At 42.4% G+C, this 19,557-nt stretch overlaps 2 protein-coding genes across 7 annotated transcripts in view; one reads left to right on the top strand and one right to left on the bottom strand.

The window, feature by feature from the left end:
• The window catches only part of RARS2 (arginyl-tRNA synthetase 2, mitochondrial), a 30,187-nt gene extending 29,343 nt beyond the window's left edge, over nucleotides 1-844 (top strand). For all 6 annotated transcript variants that reach the window (XM_072926629.1, XM_002198189.7, XM_072926628.1 and 3 more), the window contains one exon: nucleotides 704-844. In XM_072926629.1, coding sequence (XP_072782730.1) covers nucleotides 704-790 — 87 coding nt within the window. In that variant the 3' untranslated portion in view covers nucleotides 791-844. The remainder of the gene's footprint in view (nucleotides 1-703) is intronic.
• Nucleotides 845-2,251: 1,407 nt separating this feature from the next.
• On the bottom strand, nucleotides 2,252-18,680 carry SLC35A1 (solute carrier family 35 member A1). Its single transcript, XM_012572692.5, has 8 exons — nucleotides 18,321-18,680; nucleotides 15,080-15,257; nucleotides 9,794-9,953; nucleotides 9,292-9,444; nucleotides 7,957-8,023; nucleotides 4,611-4,787; nucleotides 4,087-4,221; nucleotides 2,252-2,790 (listed from the first exon to the last, which is right to left on the bottom strand). Exons 1-8 carry the CDS (start codon nucleotides 18,547-18,549, stop codon nucleotides 2,726-2,728), a joined length of 1,164 nt encoding a protein of 387 aa, XP_012428146.5. The 5' UTR covers nucleotides 18,550-18,680; the 3' UTR covers nucleotides 2,252-2,725.
• Between the last annotated feature and the right edge of the window lie 877 nt (nucleotides 18,681-19,557).

The raw sequence follows: 19,557 nt of genomic DNA, 5'->3' as shown, positions 1-19,557 counted from the left end.
TTTAAGTGTTGATCTGTGCTGTGGGGGAAAACATTCAGTGGAGTTGGTGAAGCTGCAGTCTGTGTTTGAGCTTAGATACTGTAGGCATTCATTCCTTTGACTACATCAAACTTCAAGGAAAACTTCCATTCCTTATACTGTAAATAAAAATATTTTTAAGCATCTTGCACTGTGACAGCTTTCAAGAGCTATGATTTTTGGAGCAAGCTTGATAGAGCCCTTCCCAAACAGCCAGCTGTGTAACAGCCAGACATTGACGAAGGAGAGGGAAATTTTCAAAGCAGCCCATAGTTGCTTGGCAGCCTGTCACCCAGACACAGTGAGGGGAGGGATTCCAGCGGTATCCTCAGGCTCTACTAGCCCCTGGTGCGTGAAAGACTTTCAGCTTTTAGTCATTGCATTCTCGTTCATGCACCTCTGCTTGCTCTGCCCCGAAGGCTGGGCTGGGCATTCCTTTCCACCTTCCTTTGACAAAGTGTCCCTCTGTCCCCAGTGCAGTGGGCTGCCACAGCTGGTGTGAATTCCAGCAGCATTGGCATGTTCCTTAATACTCAGGTTTTGTGTAGATCTGAGTCCCAGTGGGGGACACTGCACAGGGACAGGCTGCACACAGTGTTCTCTCCTCGGCATCTAACTGCTGTCCCAGGAACCACACCCTATTCTGTAGCACTACCCTAAAATTACTTTTTTCCTTGTTTTCCAGGCACGGCTCTGTCTCTTCCATGCAGCACGCTCAGTTCTAGCCAATGGAATGAAACTTCTTGGCATTACACCTGTAACTCAAATGTAACGAGGCCATATCCAGTGTCATGTCTCTTACTAAAATTATTTTTTTCAACAATAATATGAGTCCTCTCCTGTCTGTGTCCTGCTACTGCAGGCTGGAAACTCCATCTGCTGTGGCAGGTTTGTGTTCTCCATCCTGCCACCAAGTGTGGCATAGCCATTTGCAGGGGCAAGGCTGTTGTCATCATTTTCTTCAGCCATTCGGTTGCAGCAGTGTACCTAAGACACTACTCTACCTGGAATTTCCCATAAAAGAGAACTGCTGTGTATTTGCCCTATAAATATCACATCCTTTCAGTAGAGGAAGTGGTGTTCATTGTCCAGCCTTAGGCAAAGTTCTCCATTCCTGCGGTTGCCACTGTGTACCAAGGCGTGATGGCACAATGGCTTCAGCTTCTCTGTCTGTTGTTACAAAACAAATTACTCAGACCCTGCAGAGACCTTTTCCTGGGTGTTGTGCTGCATTCCTCCTTCAGAAAGCTCAGCCAAGCCCAGCTGCCAGCTGTCACACCCTGCTCCTCAGCCCTTCCTCGGTCCCACTGAGGTGATGGCTGGCAAGAAGAGACTGCTGCCCAGCTGGTGGAACAGGAGGCGCAGTGTTCCCTCAGCACTGAGCACACAGGCAAACGTGGCAGCTGCTGCTTGGCACCCCTGAGCCTCACATTGCTGTAGAGAGGTGGAGCAGCACCTGTGAGGTCCTGCAAGTGCCTGGCAATACCTTCCACCATGGAAGCCTCAACTCCCAAGAGCAGCACTGTGGTGGAACAGCTGGTGAAAGGCAGGGGGGACCAACCTCTCCCACTGTAGAGAATTTAGGCATGTTACTGCTGTGTTTAACGTGCCCCACTTTCAAGTAAAAACCAGCTCCTTAATTTATGGCAAAAGAAATGTAGCCAAGAGTATGAACTTGGTCACATTTCAGTTTCACTGTGAATGTCAACCAACAACTTGCCCAAATGCACCAGGGTCAGTTTTCCCACAATGTAGACTTGAAACATCTGGAAGGTCTCAGAAGATGAGGAGGGAGCTTGAAATTGCACAGTTGGCACTGAAAAATTAAAGGTGCATTACAGGAGCCCTTTTCAAGCATCTGCATGCACAGAGAGGTTGAAAGAGAAAAGATCTTCTACGTAGAAACTTTGTGACTCATTCACACTTAAGCCAGAGGTACAGGAATAAATACAAACCTTTCCCTGTACTATGCATAGAAGATCCCTTTACCACATATAGCCAATTAAAAAAAAAAAAACACCTAAAGAGTGAAAGGAAAGCCACAGCTTCAGAGCCTTTCATTTGACTTTTTAAACCAAACAACAAGGGCTACCTCTAAGCACTCTGAGGTTGGTGATGCTCAAAGCAGGGGTCCCTGTAGAGTTGTGTCATCTTGTACTTATTGCCTAGAAGAGAAACTTGTCATGATCAAACTGCAATTGCCAAGTATTTTAATAGAAAATGGTGACAGTAGTTGCTTTTTTTAATAATTTTTTTTAATGAAACTTTTCAGGCATTTCTGCCCTCAAAGAGCAAGACAGTTTATCAAATACACAAAGAACCGATTTCCCTCCGTTATATACATTATATACAATTGAGTGATCAGTTCCTTCATTGGGTTTTCCTTGTAAATGAGGCTCTTCATTGTTGATGTGAATGAAGAATACCTTCCATAAAATACCCAGCCAGCTCCTCAGCTGCTGTGTAGCCTCAGTGTCAGCCACTGGAAACGCCACATGAAAAACAGAACTAACTTCTGCTTTTAGTCTATCCCACTTAAACCATTTCATGACTAGCTTAAGGCTAATTTTGAAAAAGAAAAAAAAAGGCAGTTTTTTTAGAAGTCTTTTTTTTCTTGTCCATCTGTCCATTTTTATGGACATCACACAGTAGCAAGTCTCTCTTTTGAGCTCTTAGTCTCTGAGGGCTGGAGTTTTGTGGTGTCTTGTCAAGGTAATCCATAAAGGTAAATAGAAATACACACCAGGAGAGCACCCAGGGAGAAGGTAACAGCTGAAAGAAGACAAAATAGTTTAAATAAATACATTCATGTAAGAAACCTTCAGCAAACCATGTAAATTATGATATCTGAATGATAGTATTGAAGTTACCCAAAACTAAAAAAGACAGCAAACTATTGATAAGTCACAGCATTTAGCTTCATCCTCTGTCACTAGGATCTCTTGAGTGTTTACAATCCCTACAGGGTTCCAATTGGTCTCTTTCTCAGCAAGAAAGTAGTGGTGGCCGTTGTAAAAGAAAGTGAAGTATCTCCTGCAGCCCCAGGTGCTATTTGTACAGGCTTACATTACAATAAACTTAATCACAAAAAGCCAGTCGATATGAAGTAGCCTGTGATAACACCATTTTGCCTTCCCATGTCTAGACAGGGTTGTTTAGAAACTCTATTAATAAAGCTTTCACAGAAAGCTCATTAGTTCAGGTTTAATTTGTGTCAGCTGTCAAGAAAACACTGCCCAAGTAAGTTTTTAAATTTTTTTTTTGTCCCTTGCTTTATGGTGCTCTTTTGCAGCAAAACACTGATTGTTTTCTCCTTAGGCAAACATTCCTTAATTTCTATCTCACTAATACTACATCAGAAAGTTAATTTTCCCCCCATTTTCCCACACCATCTTTGGATTAAACAGTGAAGGAGTGAGCAGGAGTGCTGGGCACAGTATCAGACACAGACTTGATTGGGGAGAAAATCCTTTGTGTAGCTGCAGAACAGCCCAGAGCCATCTGCTGTTTCCTCTCAAAGACATTCACCACATCAGTCAGTCACAGCCCCAGCTGCTCTTTGACTTTCTTGCATGCGGGTCTCCACAGCAGATGGGGAAGGTAAAAGGTAATGCAGTAGTGGGTGTAACTCATCAGGGCTGTGTAAAGCCCTTGAAGAGATAGCTGAGGAATTAATTTGGCACTGGCTTTACTAAACCCAACGAGAAATAATAACCCATCAATAGCAGTCTCAGGTTAATTTCCGTATCACACACTAACTGCATCAGAAAGTGATGCATAAACATAAAGCTGTTTAAACCAGAAAGGTTCTTTCTGTTTGAAGTTGTAGATACCTCTGAAAGAACAAAGCACCGATGCCTTTGAAAGCACAGTCATCGGGCACCTTTGTGTACCACAACAGGGACCGATGATGCATTAGTGAACAGGAGTCCTGGAGAAGAACTGAAGTTAAAACCAGAAAAACTTGAGGGGGGGCATAAACGATGGCCTTGGTATGAGCTGTGTGCAGCAGGCTGGGCAGGTAGGAAACAAGCACAGCCATCAAATCAAAGGTAAAAAGGCACTTACTTATCTGGAGGCCAAAGAGGATGACTGATGCCACAGTAGAGAGAACAATGGCTGCTGCTGCAGAAAAGCCTTTCATGATGTTATCTGTGTACTTAACAACCACCGAGGTGTAGAGGCCACCCACGCTGGCCAGAACTGGGAAGAAAATTAAGGTGCAGTGCGTTACTCTTGAAATTATGCATTTTACTCCACTGTGTGGAGTGTGCTCCTACTTTGCGCTACATTGTCCTAATTTATGATTTAACAGATCATTCAGTAGAATGGGATGTCTGTGTGGCATCCAGTAAATAAGATATAACTCATTTAAAGATGATCTACTTGCTAGTCAATTATTTAGGCTGCTGTTTCAGCACAATTTTAAACTGAATAAGTGAATAACTTCCAAGAAAATGATACTTTTAAATAAAATCCCTCAAAACACAGTTCAGAGTGTGTCAGACTGAATTTGTAGCTTCCTACAATCAGTTGTATCATTGTTAAAGAAGAAAAACAATGTCAAAAGATAAAAGCCACAAGATACTTACGGACAACAAACCAGACGTAGTATGTGTAGCCATAGAAAAACCCTTTCTCAAGAATTTTGGCTCCATCTGACATATACACAACAAATAAATTCACCACAATCCCAGATAAGTACAGCTGAATGTTCCTCACCCACAAGGAAGTATCTGAACTCTTTAACACCTTTTCAAAATAAACACCTGAAAAAAACAAGAAAAACAAAAACCCAAAACTATTTCAGTGAGAAGAATGATTCATGTTTTTTTTGCATTTTAAAACCAGACAACCTCTTTAGAACCAGCAAACTCTCAAGTTCACTGTCTGTGGAAGACCACTGCTGAACACCAATGATGGATCGAGGGTTGGTGCCTCACTCCTCAAGGCTCAACCCTTGGCCCACTGAGAAGATAAAAAGGCATCCCATGGGAGTACTTCACTGAACTCAGGGGCATTTTCCACCCTGTACAAACTCCTTTACATCTCTGTGAGTCTGAGTATGCTACAGCAAAGGGACTATGAATGTTCCTCTCTTACATTCTCAAGTACTTTAGATTTGTAACTGACTTGCCCCTTTAAGGAGTTATTGTTGTTGCATATAATCTTTTATTAAATTGTTTCAATGAGGCTGTTACATTTAAGTGCAGTTAAAACCTTCAGGCCTAAATCATTGGTCAAGTCCAGGCCTAAATTTAGCAAGGGCATCTGCTTTGATTTAACGGGAAGGTTTCCCTCAATCTGTTTATCCTGACCCTTTCTTATCTCCACCATTTTTCAATTCACAGCCTCCATGAAAATAATTTTATGTTGATTTTAGTTTTAGATTTATTTTAGTCCAATTTTTCTCAGAGGGTAAGGGAGGAAGGGAGGATCTATATTACCTCAGTACTGAAACTGAAAACTCCTCAGGAGCTTTGTGCTGGCAGAGCACTTGGCAGAGCAGCTCCTTCTGAAACCACAGCTTCAGGGGATTTCAAGAGCAAAGAAAACTGAGGCCTTCTGATAATTGAAAATACAGCTTGCTTTTGAGGAAGTGGAATTCATTTTAATCTAAAGCACTAGCTCTCGATACCACATGGAAGAGCATTATTTTTATGCTTTGCATTACTGAAATTCCCCAAATACTTCATTATTCTACTTGGGAGGGATTTGTCTCAGTTTCCAGGACTCTTACCAGTGACTTCCATGGCCTTCTGGTGTGAGCCCTATTGACTACAAGTTTATTGGTGATTAATATCACACACCATCCTTCATACAATATGAGAAAATATATGGAACCAACAAAGGTGGCACAAAGACCCATGTGTTAGAAGCCCTAGGCACGCACCCCTCCCCCACAAAAAATTCCCCAAGCTAGCTTCAAGGAAGGTCTTCCTACGCTTTTATTAATGAAAAATGCAGTTTATAATTTAATAGAATACAGTGAGTACTTACGGTGAATAAATGAGGAGGCAGATTTATATTTCAGGGGTTCAAATAATTGTAAAACCAAGGAAATATTGTATTATCTCATAAGAATATAAATTTTTGAAGTGTAAACAACAACAAACTAGTATTGTTAATGACTGCAACCTTTAAAATAACCCAGAATAATTGCCTTGAGATTTCTGCCCCTGAGAAGACCCACAGAGTACGAGGTGTAGTCAATATAACAGAAATTTGGCTTGAGTATGAACCATACTTGTAAATGTTACAAACTGAGAAAACAGTAGGCAAATCAATAGAATTATGCTTCTAGATTTGCGAATATACAATTCACAAATCCACTAGGCAAGAAGAAGGGAAGAATGGGGGCTGATTAGGAGAATCTACTCCTCAGAACTGTTTTAAGTCACAAAGAATCTGCCACTAAATTATCCCTCCAATGCTTTTAAAAGCATTTTTGGGGCCCCAGTACTTGGAAATTATCACAGGATCAGCAATTTGAAGAAAAATCTTATTTTCCTTCTCTAAGTAACAAACACACACAACCTTTTTTTCATTTTGCTGGACTAACAAAACACTCCGTAAAACATGGTCAATTCAGAAAATGGACATCTAACGGCAAAGTACCTGCTTCATGTGAGCGTGGGAAGGAAGAACAGGAAGAGAATTTGAATAGAATTTATGTTTTCAACATGTAAAGCCCCAAGGACACAAGGAGCTCTGTGGATAAAACACACAGTCCCTCCCAGCTGCCCCAGAGCTTCAGCTGTCAGCAAGGAAACCCAAGCTGCAATCCTTTTGCAGGAGAAGAAAGCCCTAAGTGTCTCATGCTCTCTGAATTTGCAAACCTTTGGAAGCACAGCTGTTGACTCACATTATTGGGGAAAGCAGGAGTTTTAGGAGACTCTGAAGGCTGCATTTTGTCTTGCAGCTTTGGAGCATCTATTTAAATGAGGAAATTCATAACTTTGCAGGAAAAGCTGACTGAGCTCTGCACAGTTTTATTTAGTATTTCTGCTTCAAAGTGCCTATTTTACTGAAACAACACCAAATAAGAATGACACACTCTTCCTCTACCCACCATGTTTTTCCATGAGTAATGAGCATCTACACACAGCACAAGATCATTCTTGCAAGATTTTCCAGTACTAGAGGTGGGTGATAGTACCCTTTTTTTTACAGAGGAGGGAAGAAGAATCCAGTTTACAGTCAAGGGAATATGCCCCTGTGAGCCAAATTTCAAATTAACAAGTAATTTGCATTTCTTTATTTCTGAAAACCAGTTCACTTGTCCCAAAGTTTTGGTGTCCTGCAGAAGCCAGAGAAAAAAACTACACTGAGGGGAGACACTGGTTTTAGAACAAAGCAAAAATAAACAAAACCAAAAATCCTTCATTGAGTTTATCCAGGCTTCCTGATACTACTCTAACCCTCTGCCTTCCTCATGCTCCCTCTACATCCCAGTTAGATTTTCCACCTACAGAAGTGTGGCAATGTGTATTTCAAGGCTGAGCTGGTACAAGAACTGAGCAAGGAGCTCAGTTCCCCTTGTAAAAAAATGCAAGTATTTCATGTGATCACCAAAGGGGAGCTATTCACTGCAAAGTAAACTTTATAAAATTGATGTACATTAATTAAATGTATGAAGTGAGTCATTATGCTGCTCCCTACAGTGTTATTCACAGCATTTGAAAGACACTTCCAATTGCAAACTAGCCCTCTATGTTGCATAGTGTAAAACCAATGGTACATGCTCCTATCATTTGCTTGACAATGGGAGTAATCATGTTATGAATCTGCCATAATTACCAAAAGTAGAAGACAATTATGGGCAGAGGGAATGAACTATTAGAGGAAGACAGTTAACAAATGTAGAATGTTCAGTTTTAAGCACTGTGAGTTCTCCAGTCCTTTAGATACTGCCCACATACAGAAATAATACTGTACCTGCAAATCCTGAACAAAACACTGCCACAGCAATCGCTCCAAACCCTAGCCATGGGTTCTGCTCCACCTGCAACATCAACCATTATTTTAAAAAGGATACAAAAATTTAGTCATTCACAATAATCAATTCCAGAGTGCTATGATTTAAATTCAGCCAGCAACTAAGCACCTCCCAGCTCCTCACCCATTCCCCGCAAGCCCCACAGTGGGGAGAAGAATTGAAAACAAAAGGTAAACTTCATGGGTTGATATAAGCACAGTTTAATAACTAAATCAAAATAAAAATTACTAATAATTCTAGTATTAACAAAAGGAGAGAGAGGTATAAAACCCAAGAAAACTAAGTGAGGCACAAAGTAACTGATCACCACCTGCTGACAGATGCCCAGTCCATCCTGCAGCAATAATCAGCCCCACCTGACCAAATTCCCTGATTTTCCATAGTGAAGATGGTACATTCTATGGTACATACATTCTATGGTACAGCATATCCCTTTGGCCAGTTCAGGTCAGCTGTCCTGCCCATATTCCCTCCTGGATTCTTGTGCTCCTCCTCACTGGCACACCAGGGAGCACTGAAAAGCCCTAGACTCATGGTTAAGCACTACTGAGCCACAACTAAAACACCAGTCTAACACTGTTCTCATACTAAATCCAAAACACAGCACTGAACCAGCTACTAGGAAGAAATTTAAATTCTATTCAGACAAAACCAGAGCACAGAGCTACTTCATTAAGCAGAGCAAAATTATTAGCATTTCAGTGCAGTACCACGTGCCCTTGCTGATGTAGGGCTGTCCCTCACTCAGATCAGCCCAGTGCAGCTGTGTGGTGTTCCACTTTCTGTGGGTGCTCCCACAGTGCTCAGAGGTACTGTCTACTTGGCTGTGGCCAGTGCTCCCAGAGGCATGACCTATCTTTCCCACTAATGCAGCTGAGCAGCAGCTATGACCTAAGGAACAGAGGACACTTGTTTCTCCTACAACAGTATTAGGTCAGTGCATCTGAAGGGTGTGTTTAAATGACATACCCACAGTACGCTGGAGTTTTGCTCCTAATTCTTTGCAGTGCTTTGATTCCAAGTTCTCTGTTCCAACAATTACAATGTTACCAAGGCCTACTGCTGGAAACAATCTACTCAGACACTCCTAGGATGGTGCATTAGATTATGATGGCTGTGGTAATTTATACTAATTGTAGCAACCTGTTGCATTTCCAACAAGTGAGACCAGAGCCATAGCACAAGCCTGCCTGAACTGGTACACAACAAAAGCGAAAGCCAAGGATCAAGGATCATTTAATCTTTATCTGCAGAGGGAAAATTTTAGCTCTTACCTGTACTTTTGTAGCCTGAGCAGGCTCCCACTGAACAAGGATAACGCCACCACACAGCATGAAGACAGAGAACCACTGCAACTTACTAAGGGTACGGTTCAGCATCAGGACTGTACATAAAGCTGTACAAGGGATCTTCAACTGGTACGTCACCTAAAAAAGATGGGAATGTAGTGCAGAGGACATGGTTTCATAAACTCCTCCAAAAGAAGAAAATAAAATAGAAAATTCAACTACAGAATGACAGGTTTTTATATTAATTGATTTCCTACATTTCCATCTCCAATTACAACAACGTGAATTTGAAGGGACTGTAGCAGTGAGTGGCTTGGCTCAGAAAGCCAGAGCTCTGCAGCAGAGTGTATGCTCTGAATAGAACAAAGCACAGTTCCCCTTTTAACATTGAGGCTGAAGAGAGCGCTGTGTGCCTGAAACACGTGCCTAATGAACCAGGAAAGAGAAATATATTTCCAGGTCTGTTACTCACAGAAACCTGTATTACCTGATAGACTGCAGCATCCAAGTTGCTAAGAGCCATGAATGCCATATTGTTTTGGACAGCGTACACCACAGATGGAACACTTAATTTTAGCAATTCTTTAGCACTTCCGAATACATTTTCTTTCAAAGATGTTATTAACTTTGTCAGACTTCCAGTTTCTCTGCAAAATAAAATATTAACATAATGCAGGGCATTCCTAAACTGGTATTTTAAAACAGAAATCAAATCAATTAATCCCTTGGGAGAGCTGAAATTTGTCTTCCACGATCAGTTGTACTTTCTGCTCATAAAAGAAAAAAACAAGTGAGGTTTTCAACAAGATGAGAGAGACATTCTGGAATCAGGAAGTTAGATGCATTAATGTGCAGCAGTGTATCAATATAGGCAGTGGAACAGAAGGCTGTTACTCACATCTCCCCTTTTTTACTGGGTATTAATGTTTGTGTTTGATGTCAAATGCCCATGATTGTCCATGGGAACATTTAAACTAGGCCTCACAGTACAGTCAAAAAAGGATTGTACCCTTGCACGCTACTTACCTAGAAAAACCTCTCACTCCTCAGTCAGCCATGGGTTCTCATTCTCACTTGTGCTGTGGGAGATACTGGACCAGCACCAGCACACACATGAAAAGGTCTGACGGATGTGTGGGGGCTCCCTGTCTCCTGTCCCTGTCTTTGCATTTCACACCTCTCCTTCAAGTAATTACAGTGTTTGACAGAGCAGGCAATGGGGAAGAACGTGTTGCTACTGGCTGCTTTTGCAATTTGCTACTCAGCTTTTCACAGCTGCCCTGGGCATTACTGGCTCTCCCTTATCACTTGTACATCAATATGACATTTGCTGCTTACTTGTTGCTGCTGCTCCAGTCCTGTTCCCAGTTCTCCCACGGCCCCCCTTTCCAATCCTCTCTTGCTTAGCACTGACAAATACCAACATCCAAAATCATTCCTGCCACCTCCCACAGACCTTTCAACTTGTAAACTGTACTGCTTTTAAATTTAACTGTCCTTGTGGTTTTATTACACATTTGTATGAATAAATAGCTTTAACTACCTTGTTTCAGCATATTTTCCTTTCCTGATAAGCCACTGACTCCGTACTCCAGTTGTTCAGCTTTTCCTCTCTGAAGATTATAGACTTTACCCTGTCATGATCCTTCCACCTAAATTTCTCTCCTTCCTTGCCTTCCTCCCTACTTGAACCTAGCATATACTTTCTTTTCCTCTTTTATTTTCCCCTGTAGGGAGAGAAGTCATTATATAGGCAGTTGCAAGGGATTCTTTTTGTATTTTTCCATAACAGAAAGAACACACAAAAAACCAGACATGTCTGGCCACAGTGAATAACCATGACAAGAAAATCCACGGACAGATAGCACTTAAAGTGAAGTCTGCAATACAAGAAAGGGGAAGATTTCATGCTACAGCTCACCATGGTTAACTGCACTAGATACAGAAATGTATAAAATGTTAGGAGTCATTGATATTACAGGCAAATTTTTGGTTTGTTCCAATTCTGAAAGTAATAACACTTCTAGGATTGGGAGATAAGATGTACAAGAAAATTGGGTAACACTCAAGTACAGCCGGACTAAAGTGCTTCTATCTCAAATGTCTAACTGAAAATAAAATGTATTTAGCATAGACACAGTTCTACTCTATGAAAATAAGAAGTAAAAAAAATACCACGCAGTAATAACTTCTTCTATTCATTGATACTAAGGTGAGCTGTCAACGATATTTAAAATAATTTTAAAATAATATTTAAAATAATATTTAAACTGCTTCTCTTCCAGACCACGCTCAGTGAATTTGCTGATCACATTTTTAAAGTCACAGCAGCAATAGTAACTTCTGTCTACTTTCACTTCAAGAACAAAATTTCAGCAAAGAATAACGTGTCTAATAATCACCATCTTCCCTTTAGATTTTGAGAACGAGAAGATAAACTATCTAATAGTTCATCTGTGCAGTGGATGTGCTTTCTGAAGCATGCACATACCAAGAATCTCTAACTGTAAGTTGAATTCAGTACATGGCCAAAAAATAACTTAAAGCCTCCATATACAGCTGATAATGCAAAACTAGGTGCCCAAAGAATCTGCAAGATCAAATTAAAAAATAAAAAATGATCTTGTACACTACAAGATCAAATTAGAAAATAAAAAATTATCTAGCTTGAGTTCAGCTTTCTTGATGCTGATATAGGTTTGAATTTTAAAACATAATCAATTTTCTTTGTAGAATGGTTTAGGTTGGAAGAGACCCCAAGACCATATTGTTTCAACCTCCCCGCCATGGGCAGGGACAACTTCCACAAGACCAGTTTGCTCCAAGCCCCATCCAGCCTGGTCTTGAACACTTCCAGGGATGGGGCATCCACCACATCTCAGAGCAGCCTGTTCCAGAGATTCACCACCCTCACACTGACGAATTTATTCCCAATATCTAACCTAACCCTATTTTTTTTTCACTTTAAAGCCATTTCCCCTTTCATAAATTCATTACCCCACTGACAAAGCCAATTTCCAGGTATGAAGAGGTGAGAGATACTAATAGCTATCAGTTATGCAACAGAAAAACACATTTGTTAGAAAAGCTGAAGTTAAAACTAAAGTTTGCAAAACAGCTCTGCTTTCCTTCATCCATTAGTAAGTAGTTATGTGCCAGCTAAGAATGTAGCAAATGCTAATACCAGATGGTGAACAGGACTTTAAATAAGCATTAGAAATGGAATATTTCAGTTAACAATTAGCACAGCTTAAACTATCATAAGCTTCTCTTTCGAAAGACAATTCTTTGGCATTCATCCATTCAATATGCCCTCCAGGAGATGCCTTAAGAGTAAACAATGAAGGCATCATGTAATAATGTGTAAGAAAACAAATTTGGCAGCTGGAACAGTGGAAGAGTTATACTCTAGTATCCTGTATACTGCAGTTACCAACACTATCTCTTTCAAAAAGAAAAAGTACCCACACAAATGTATAGTGCTATACAGTAAAAAAACAGGACTGCTTACTGAACTACAAAGGCACCCTACCTTGGGTGAGACAAATTGGTTAGGATTTAAAACTGAAGGAAGCTGTAAAGGAGACACAGAAAGAAGCTGTGCTGGAATTTATGCTGTTCAGCATATTCATAAGTGATCAGAAAGGGGAGGTTACTAGAAAGTTGACAACTTTTGGACCCGCCTGCATGCCAGACACGGTACCAAGGACATGTGAGCATGGCCTGATGAATGGTGTCTGCTGGAGCCCATCTCTCCCTCAGCTATGAAGAGAAAAACCCCACCAGCTGACCAGATCAGAATAGACATAACAACATCCAAACAGCTCAGTGAATCTGATTCTTCCCATTTTAACTGGTAAATAAGGTGCAGGTGTCAATAAATGAGAAAGAACCATAGGAAATGGCCACCCCTATATACAGCAACCCTCTCTCATCTAGTTTTGAGCACCTGGCAAAAAGATGCAAGTAGTTCTTGGATGGTACGAGCTCAAGCATGGCGTCAGCTTCATGAGAAAGCTGCCTCAGAGCAGCCTCAGAGAAATGAGCAAAATCCTTAGGAAAGGAACTGAGGCCAAGAGAGAAAACACCTTCATCCCTCTGCCTAATGCCATAGCACATTTACATCCTGAATACAGCATGCAGCTCTGGATCCTGTTTCAAAAGGGATGTATCAATACTGGAAATGCTCGAAGGATGGGTACTATGATGATCCCAGAAAAATTAAACTAGAGCTCCTGGCTTAGAAAATAAATTGGTGATGAAAACACAGGTCTGTAGAGTTACAAAAAGCAAAATAGACGAGGAAAGATTATTTGTCCTATTTGTCAACACAAGACAATAGGATCCATAAGTTTCTGCCACAGCTAAGGAAAGTTCAGCCCACGCTTGCCCCCTTGGCTACACTTCCATTCTACACATCCTCTGCTGACAAAGGGAAGATAATGGGCTACAGAGACTTTTTGCTGTGCAGGGCTGTTCTAAAAACATCAACATCCTAAGACTTCTTTCTGAGTTAAAAGTAATTTAGTTTTTTAATTATTTCAAGTGAAAAAGACCATTCATACATTTAATGAACAAAATATTACAGACCTTTAACAAAAGGGATTGCTTACCCTGCTGCACTAGGTGTACTATAAACAGCCTGGGTCTCAGGCGCACAAGATTTGACAAATTACACACAGGTGAGGCTATCCAGAGACAGCCCTCTACCCTCACTATTGGGAAGCATGGGCTGCTACAGCCTCCAGAGAGCCAGTGGGATCCTCATTTGTTACAACAGCGAGAACCACAGCAGAACCATGTGTCAGCAGAGTCATTTCTGCCAGCATTTTGTGCTGACGGAAAAGTCCTGGGTGCATGTAAAGAAAAACAGATTTCCCCACTGGTCTCATCTCCCTTCTCTAACACATTCCATTTAATGAATGGCTAAAAGAAAAAAAAAAAAAAAAAAAAAAGGCAGTTTGTCACAGTTGCCTTACCAAATTCAAATATTGCTTCACTTCTAAAGCAAGTAAAATGTCATTTGTGTGTTAAGAGGAAAAGAGCTGGTGAAAATCTGAAGTATATCATGTGACTCCATGATCCTCTAACAGCCAGCCTTCTGATGTACCACAAGCCACAAAGAGAGACAGAGACCTTAAAAGAACAAATTCTACCACAGCAGCAAGAACTGGGCTTTGGAAAAGTTCAGAATGTAAAGATTCTTCCTAGGAAGGATGTAGCACAGGGAAGCTGAAGCAGACTGATAACCTCCCTACTTGAGATGCTCATGCATGCACTAAAGTTCTAGTTCTTAGCAGCAATCTGGGATTACAGAAGCTAATGTTTTTTGATCAGTCTTTCAGCATTGGTTTGCAGATTATTAGAGACAGCAAAACGTCTGTCTGTAACATTGTTTGGGAAAATTTATTCGTAGGAACATTAGAATTTTATGTAACTCAGCAGATGATGGCTCATAGCAGATGATGAAAGTCCAACTTTCACCTACACCAACATCTTAAAGACTAAAACATCATGGATAATCCTTGCTGACACTATGAACTGATTCCAAAGCATACAAAAATAGAAAATATGTAGAAAGGATACACCTGAATACTGTGCTATATACAAAGCAGTTTCAGCTGATGTGGATCACAAGTTCTAACCTGCTCTAAAATTACCCTTCCACAGCACCATTATCTAGCCACATTCTCAAACATACCTGCACTTCAGGGCCCGAGAATCTGAGGTTAGGACTGGTTTTCAAAACAATGATCAGCACTCCCACACTTACTTAGCCAGGATGCCCACACTCAGGAACAACTTGATAACTTCAGTGACACACACAGCCGTTGTGGAAAAGTAGAGCTCTGTCTCCACTGTCCTGGTGTACCGCAGTGCCACTGTGTACGTGGCAGCAACCAGGGTCATCACTGTGAGGCAGTACAGCTTGAACAGCAAGCTGACATTTTCTGAAACAAAACAGAGGAGAGGACTCAGCATGACCCCCATTTTAATTTAAGAACTCACACAGTGTGTTCTCCAGCTGGAGGGATGTATCAAACACTACTGTGTCAGCAGACAATAATTACAATGTTAGGAAACACTTTCCATAAAAAAAATTCGGTTAAATTTTACAGCCATCTCAAAGAAGCTTGTACAGAAACTCCAAATGTTTGAAAATGAGATGCTCTCTTGCCCCCGTAATCATCCTTCATTCTAGAAAAAGGTATTAATATTTATCTAATAACAATCAAAAAGAATTTTCATGCTCTTTAGCTGACAGTAGGTGCTCGCTCTGAGATGGCAGCTGATCTTCTTCATGTAATATACTGAACTCTGACACAGAATGTTGGCAGACTAGCAAAAGCAAAAAGAGAGAAGTTCAATATAAGCAAAGAAATCTAGCAAATCTTAATAAAAAACGCAGCATTTCCATCAGCCCTATTTTCAACCTAAGTTAGTAAAAGAAGAAGATTTTGCTCTGAATGGTGATGGGACTTTACACAAAGGGCTTTCTGGAAAAATTCCCTGTAGAAAGGCCTAAGGTTAAGCTCTTCCAGTAAATTAAACCACACAAGGTGTATCATTTGTTATCCCCTCTGTCTTCCCCACTGATATACTCTTACAATAGTAACAATATTTGTAACAATTTGGATCTGGGCCAACTACTATCCTGCAAAATTTTGGAGTTAGCCTGTCCAAGGTCCCCTGGAACAAGGCAGTTTTTCATCCATCTGCACTCCTCTAAGGCCTGACAATGCACACTCCAGTGCATTCCCAGGTCAGGGAATGGCTAAGTCTGCATCTAAACCAGCTAAGAAAACAGCACACAACTCCAAATGGGATTTCTCTGCCCAAAGGTAAGACCCAACATGAGACATCAGCAAATGTGTGGCTTCTACAAAATCCTTTTTCAAACTGGTAGATTGTTATGTTTGGCATCTCTCTGGTGGGTATTGGTCATTCAGCAGCACTTTGGGGCCACTGTCATGTTCTAAATATCCTAAAGAAATGTGTTTTAATTGGTGTAAGTTTGCGTTCCTCTGCTGATTAGGAAACGAGATACAGGATAAGCAGTTTTATAATAACTTTGATCATTTAATAAAGGAATGAGTTGCTGAATCCAGTGAGACCAATGTTTTGTTCATGTTTCTTTCAAGCTAGAGATGTCTTCAATTGCATAACATTTCCGCAAGGTACAGTTAATACCGCCTGCCACTGCAATCATTTAAAATTAGCTACTTCCTTATAGATAAAAATCTTACCCACGTCAGTAACCACTTTTAAAAGGTAGAGCCAATTAGTTTTTGGACTAACAATGCTTATAAGAGACTTACAAACTGTAACCCATTTTTAAATTAAATTTGGACTGCGGGGAGGAAATACAAGGGCATAACAACCAGGAAATATAACTAACCCCATCTGGTTTTACAAAAACTATCTTCAAATGATGTTTCAGTACTGACAGAAATCATATTAATGCTGTGATTTGACACATAAAGATTTTAAGTCTATGTACCACCAAACTACAGCTACACTTAATGCTTGCCTCTAGTAACTACTCTTTAAAAAAAAAAAAAAGCCCCAATTTGGCAATATTTTGGAAACTTGGGTAAACCAAAGACATCAAGACGTAACAAATCTAGTATCTAGACTAGATAGTTCCAGCATTATGTAAAAAGGTATTTGTAATTCTTTTCAGCCTGGATTTTCTTCAGCCTGGCTCCCATGTCTGCATCAGTACCAGTGCAGCAAGGAGAGCAGAAGAAAGCACAGCTGCGGCACACATAACTTCTGCTGATAAATCTGAACTTACACCTGCCTAAAGAAAAGAAGAGCTGGAAAAAGCTTTTGTTTTTTTTCCCAGTAAATCCCACCTGGCTGAAATGATTTCTGGCAAAAAGGGAACCAGACAGGCCAAAAGCCTCAGGATAAAAGTGCAGGCCTCCCACACATCTCCTCAGCTCATCTCAGGGCTCCTCCAGGGCTCCTGGAAGGCAGCCCCGGGCCAAGCCTGGCAGGGGAGCACGGCCCGCTGCCTGCCAGGCTATGTGGGGTGGCAGGCACCTGGCACACACGGCCGGGAGCCTCTGCCCCTCACCTGCCAGGCCCTGCCGGAGCTGGGGAGTCCTGGGCACGGCATGGGAGAGCTGGAGAGGCGCAGGCGATGCCGTCCTGGCACCCTCCCGGCTGGCCCCAGGTTCTGCCTTCGGGCCCGTGCGGGCTCTGGCCTCGTTGTACACAGAATCCCTGAGAACTGGGCAATCAATCAGGTTGGGAAAGACTCTGGTGTCATCGAGTCTGACCTGTGACCGAACGCCACCAAGAGAACTACACCGTGCCCCTAAGTGCTATATCCAGTCTTTCCTTAAACATCTCCAGGGATGGTGACTCCACCACCTTCCTGGGCAGTCCATTCCAGCAACTAATCATCCCTTCTGGGAAGAAATTCTTCCTGATGTCCAACCTAAACACACTCCAGCAGGCACCTGGGCGCGGCGGCGTTTCCCCCAGGGTGGGTGCAGGGGATGTCCCCGTGCACTGGCCGCCTGCCCCCGGGATAAGACCCAGAGATGCTGAGCCACGGTCAGACGCTCCCAGAGGGGAACTGGTGACGGGGAAGACGCGACTGTGGCGGATCCCAAAGGCGGAGGCGTTCCGGGGCCCCGGCAAGCCCCGTGCCGGGAGCACCCGCCGCCCACACGCCGGGGGCGCAGCGGCGCCACAGCGCGGGGAGAGGCTCCGGGGCGGCGGAGGAGAGCGGCAGGGCGGGAAAGCGGGCGGGGAGAGCCCCTCCCCAGCGCGACCCGCGTAGCCCCTTCCCCCCCTTCGCTCCCGCCGTGGTGGCGTCCGGCGCCACAGCCCCAGCGGGGAGGACAGTTCCACTCCCTCTGGCAGGGGGGAGGCAGGGGGAGTCTGCGCGCAGGTCGCGTTTCCTCTCGGGAAAACGGGTGGAAATTGTCCTCGTTCTCCGGCCGTGCTCCCACCGGGAGCCGCGGGACCCGCCGGGCGCCCCACGCCGTCGCCCTTACCTTTCGCAGGCGTCATGGTGCTCGCCGAAGGCTCCAGGACCGCCGGGCCGGGGCCGCCCGCCGTGCCCCGCCGCTCCTCCCATCGCACCATAGAGTGCGGCGCGGCCGCCCAGAGCGCCCCGCCGCCCGCGCCGAACCATCGAGTCGAGCTCCGTCCCGCCTGGATATCCTGGAGAGCATCCGGCTCCACCCCGCCGCATTTCGGAACTGGTTCGCTGGCAGCCAACATCCAGGAATCTCACACACGTATTTCTCATTGCCAGGAGCAAGCTCGTAGCCACTGACACGTTTCTGCCGCGAGAAAAACCGAGATGGAGGTTACAATTGTATTCCCCAGAATTTTACAGCACTGCAGAGCCTCCTCCAGTGGAAAATATCAAAGTAGGATAAAATGAAATTTCAATCATCGGTTTACTTTTAAATAAAAGGTATTTCTGGATTCTTGAAATACCAGTTTGTTGGTAAGAACAATAACATAAAAGCCTAAAAGCAAATTATGACAATATAGAGAGATCACAGCAATATAAAGGAGCAACAGGGTATTTTTCTCTGGGAAAAAAAAAAAAAAGAGATTATGCTAGTAATCACACTGATACTTTAATTAATAAATCTAATAATTGGTGCCCACTCATAATTTAAAAACATGGAGGAGCAGCACATCTAGCTGTTATTGATTAGTTTATTTTCCCAAAAGAGGAAATCACGTAGTCAAAAACGAAGTTCTTGCTTAGTGCTCCCCTCACGCTCCTTTGGGTTTTTTTTAATAATGCTGTAGTGATTTGTCCCTTTTGTGTAACTTGAAAAAGTGAAGCCAGATACCTTGAAAAACAACAAAAGAATGCTATCCTGTACAATGTCACAGAAAAATCACTCAGTAGCTTGAATCTTCAAGCTTCATTGTCACAAGCTTGTCTAGCTACAGCCAGGAAACCATACTGCATCACAATGCACACACAAAAAAAAAGAGATTTAGAAACCTTAGCACACCCTATGCAATCACAGTTGTGCATCTGGACATTGTGCAGATAGCAGCTCGAGGAAGTCTTTATTGTCAACAAAAGAATATGTTTTAAGGTACCCCATTTCCATTTGAGATGTTTCATCCTGAAGCTCAAATAATTTGGGTTTTCACAAACAGAAATACCATCTGCAGTTGCATTGATCAGACCTGGCACATATTTCTTTGCCACAATGACATAAAGCTAAAAATTTTCTCTGTTGTGCTGTAGGTTTTCAA

Source organism: Taeniopygia guttata, chromosome 3, assembly GCF_048771995.1.
Source record: "Taeniopygia guttata chromosome 3, bTaeGut7.mat, whole genome shotgun sequence".
Lineage (NCBI taxonomy): Eukaryota > Metazoa > Chordata > Aves > Passeriformes > Estrildidae > Taeniopygia > Taeniopygia guttata.
The sequence above is the reverse complement of the archived record's forward strand: the minus strand, read 5'-3'. Positions and strand labels throughout refer to the sequence as shown.

What these genes read in the sequence shown, in the direction of transcription:
- SLC35A1 (XM_012572692.5), bottom strand. Translation starts at nt 18,549, where the DNA reads ATGTTGGCTGCCAGCGAACCAGTTCCGAAATGCGGCGGGGTGGAGCCG. An exon ending in TGGATGCTGCAGTCTATCAG is followed by an intron (nt 9,445 to 9,793) that starts GTAATACAGGTT and finishes CATCTTTTTTAG; the next exon opens with GTGACGTACCAGTTGAAGAT. An exon ending in CCTCTTTGGCCTCCAGATAA is followed by an intron (nt 2,791 to 4,086) that starts GTAAGTGCCTTT and finishes GTCTTCTTTCAG; the next exon opens with CTGTTACCTTCTCCCTGGGT.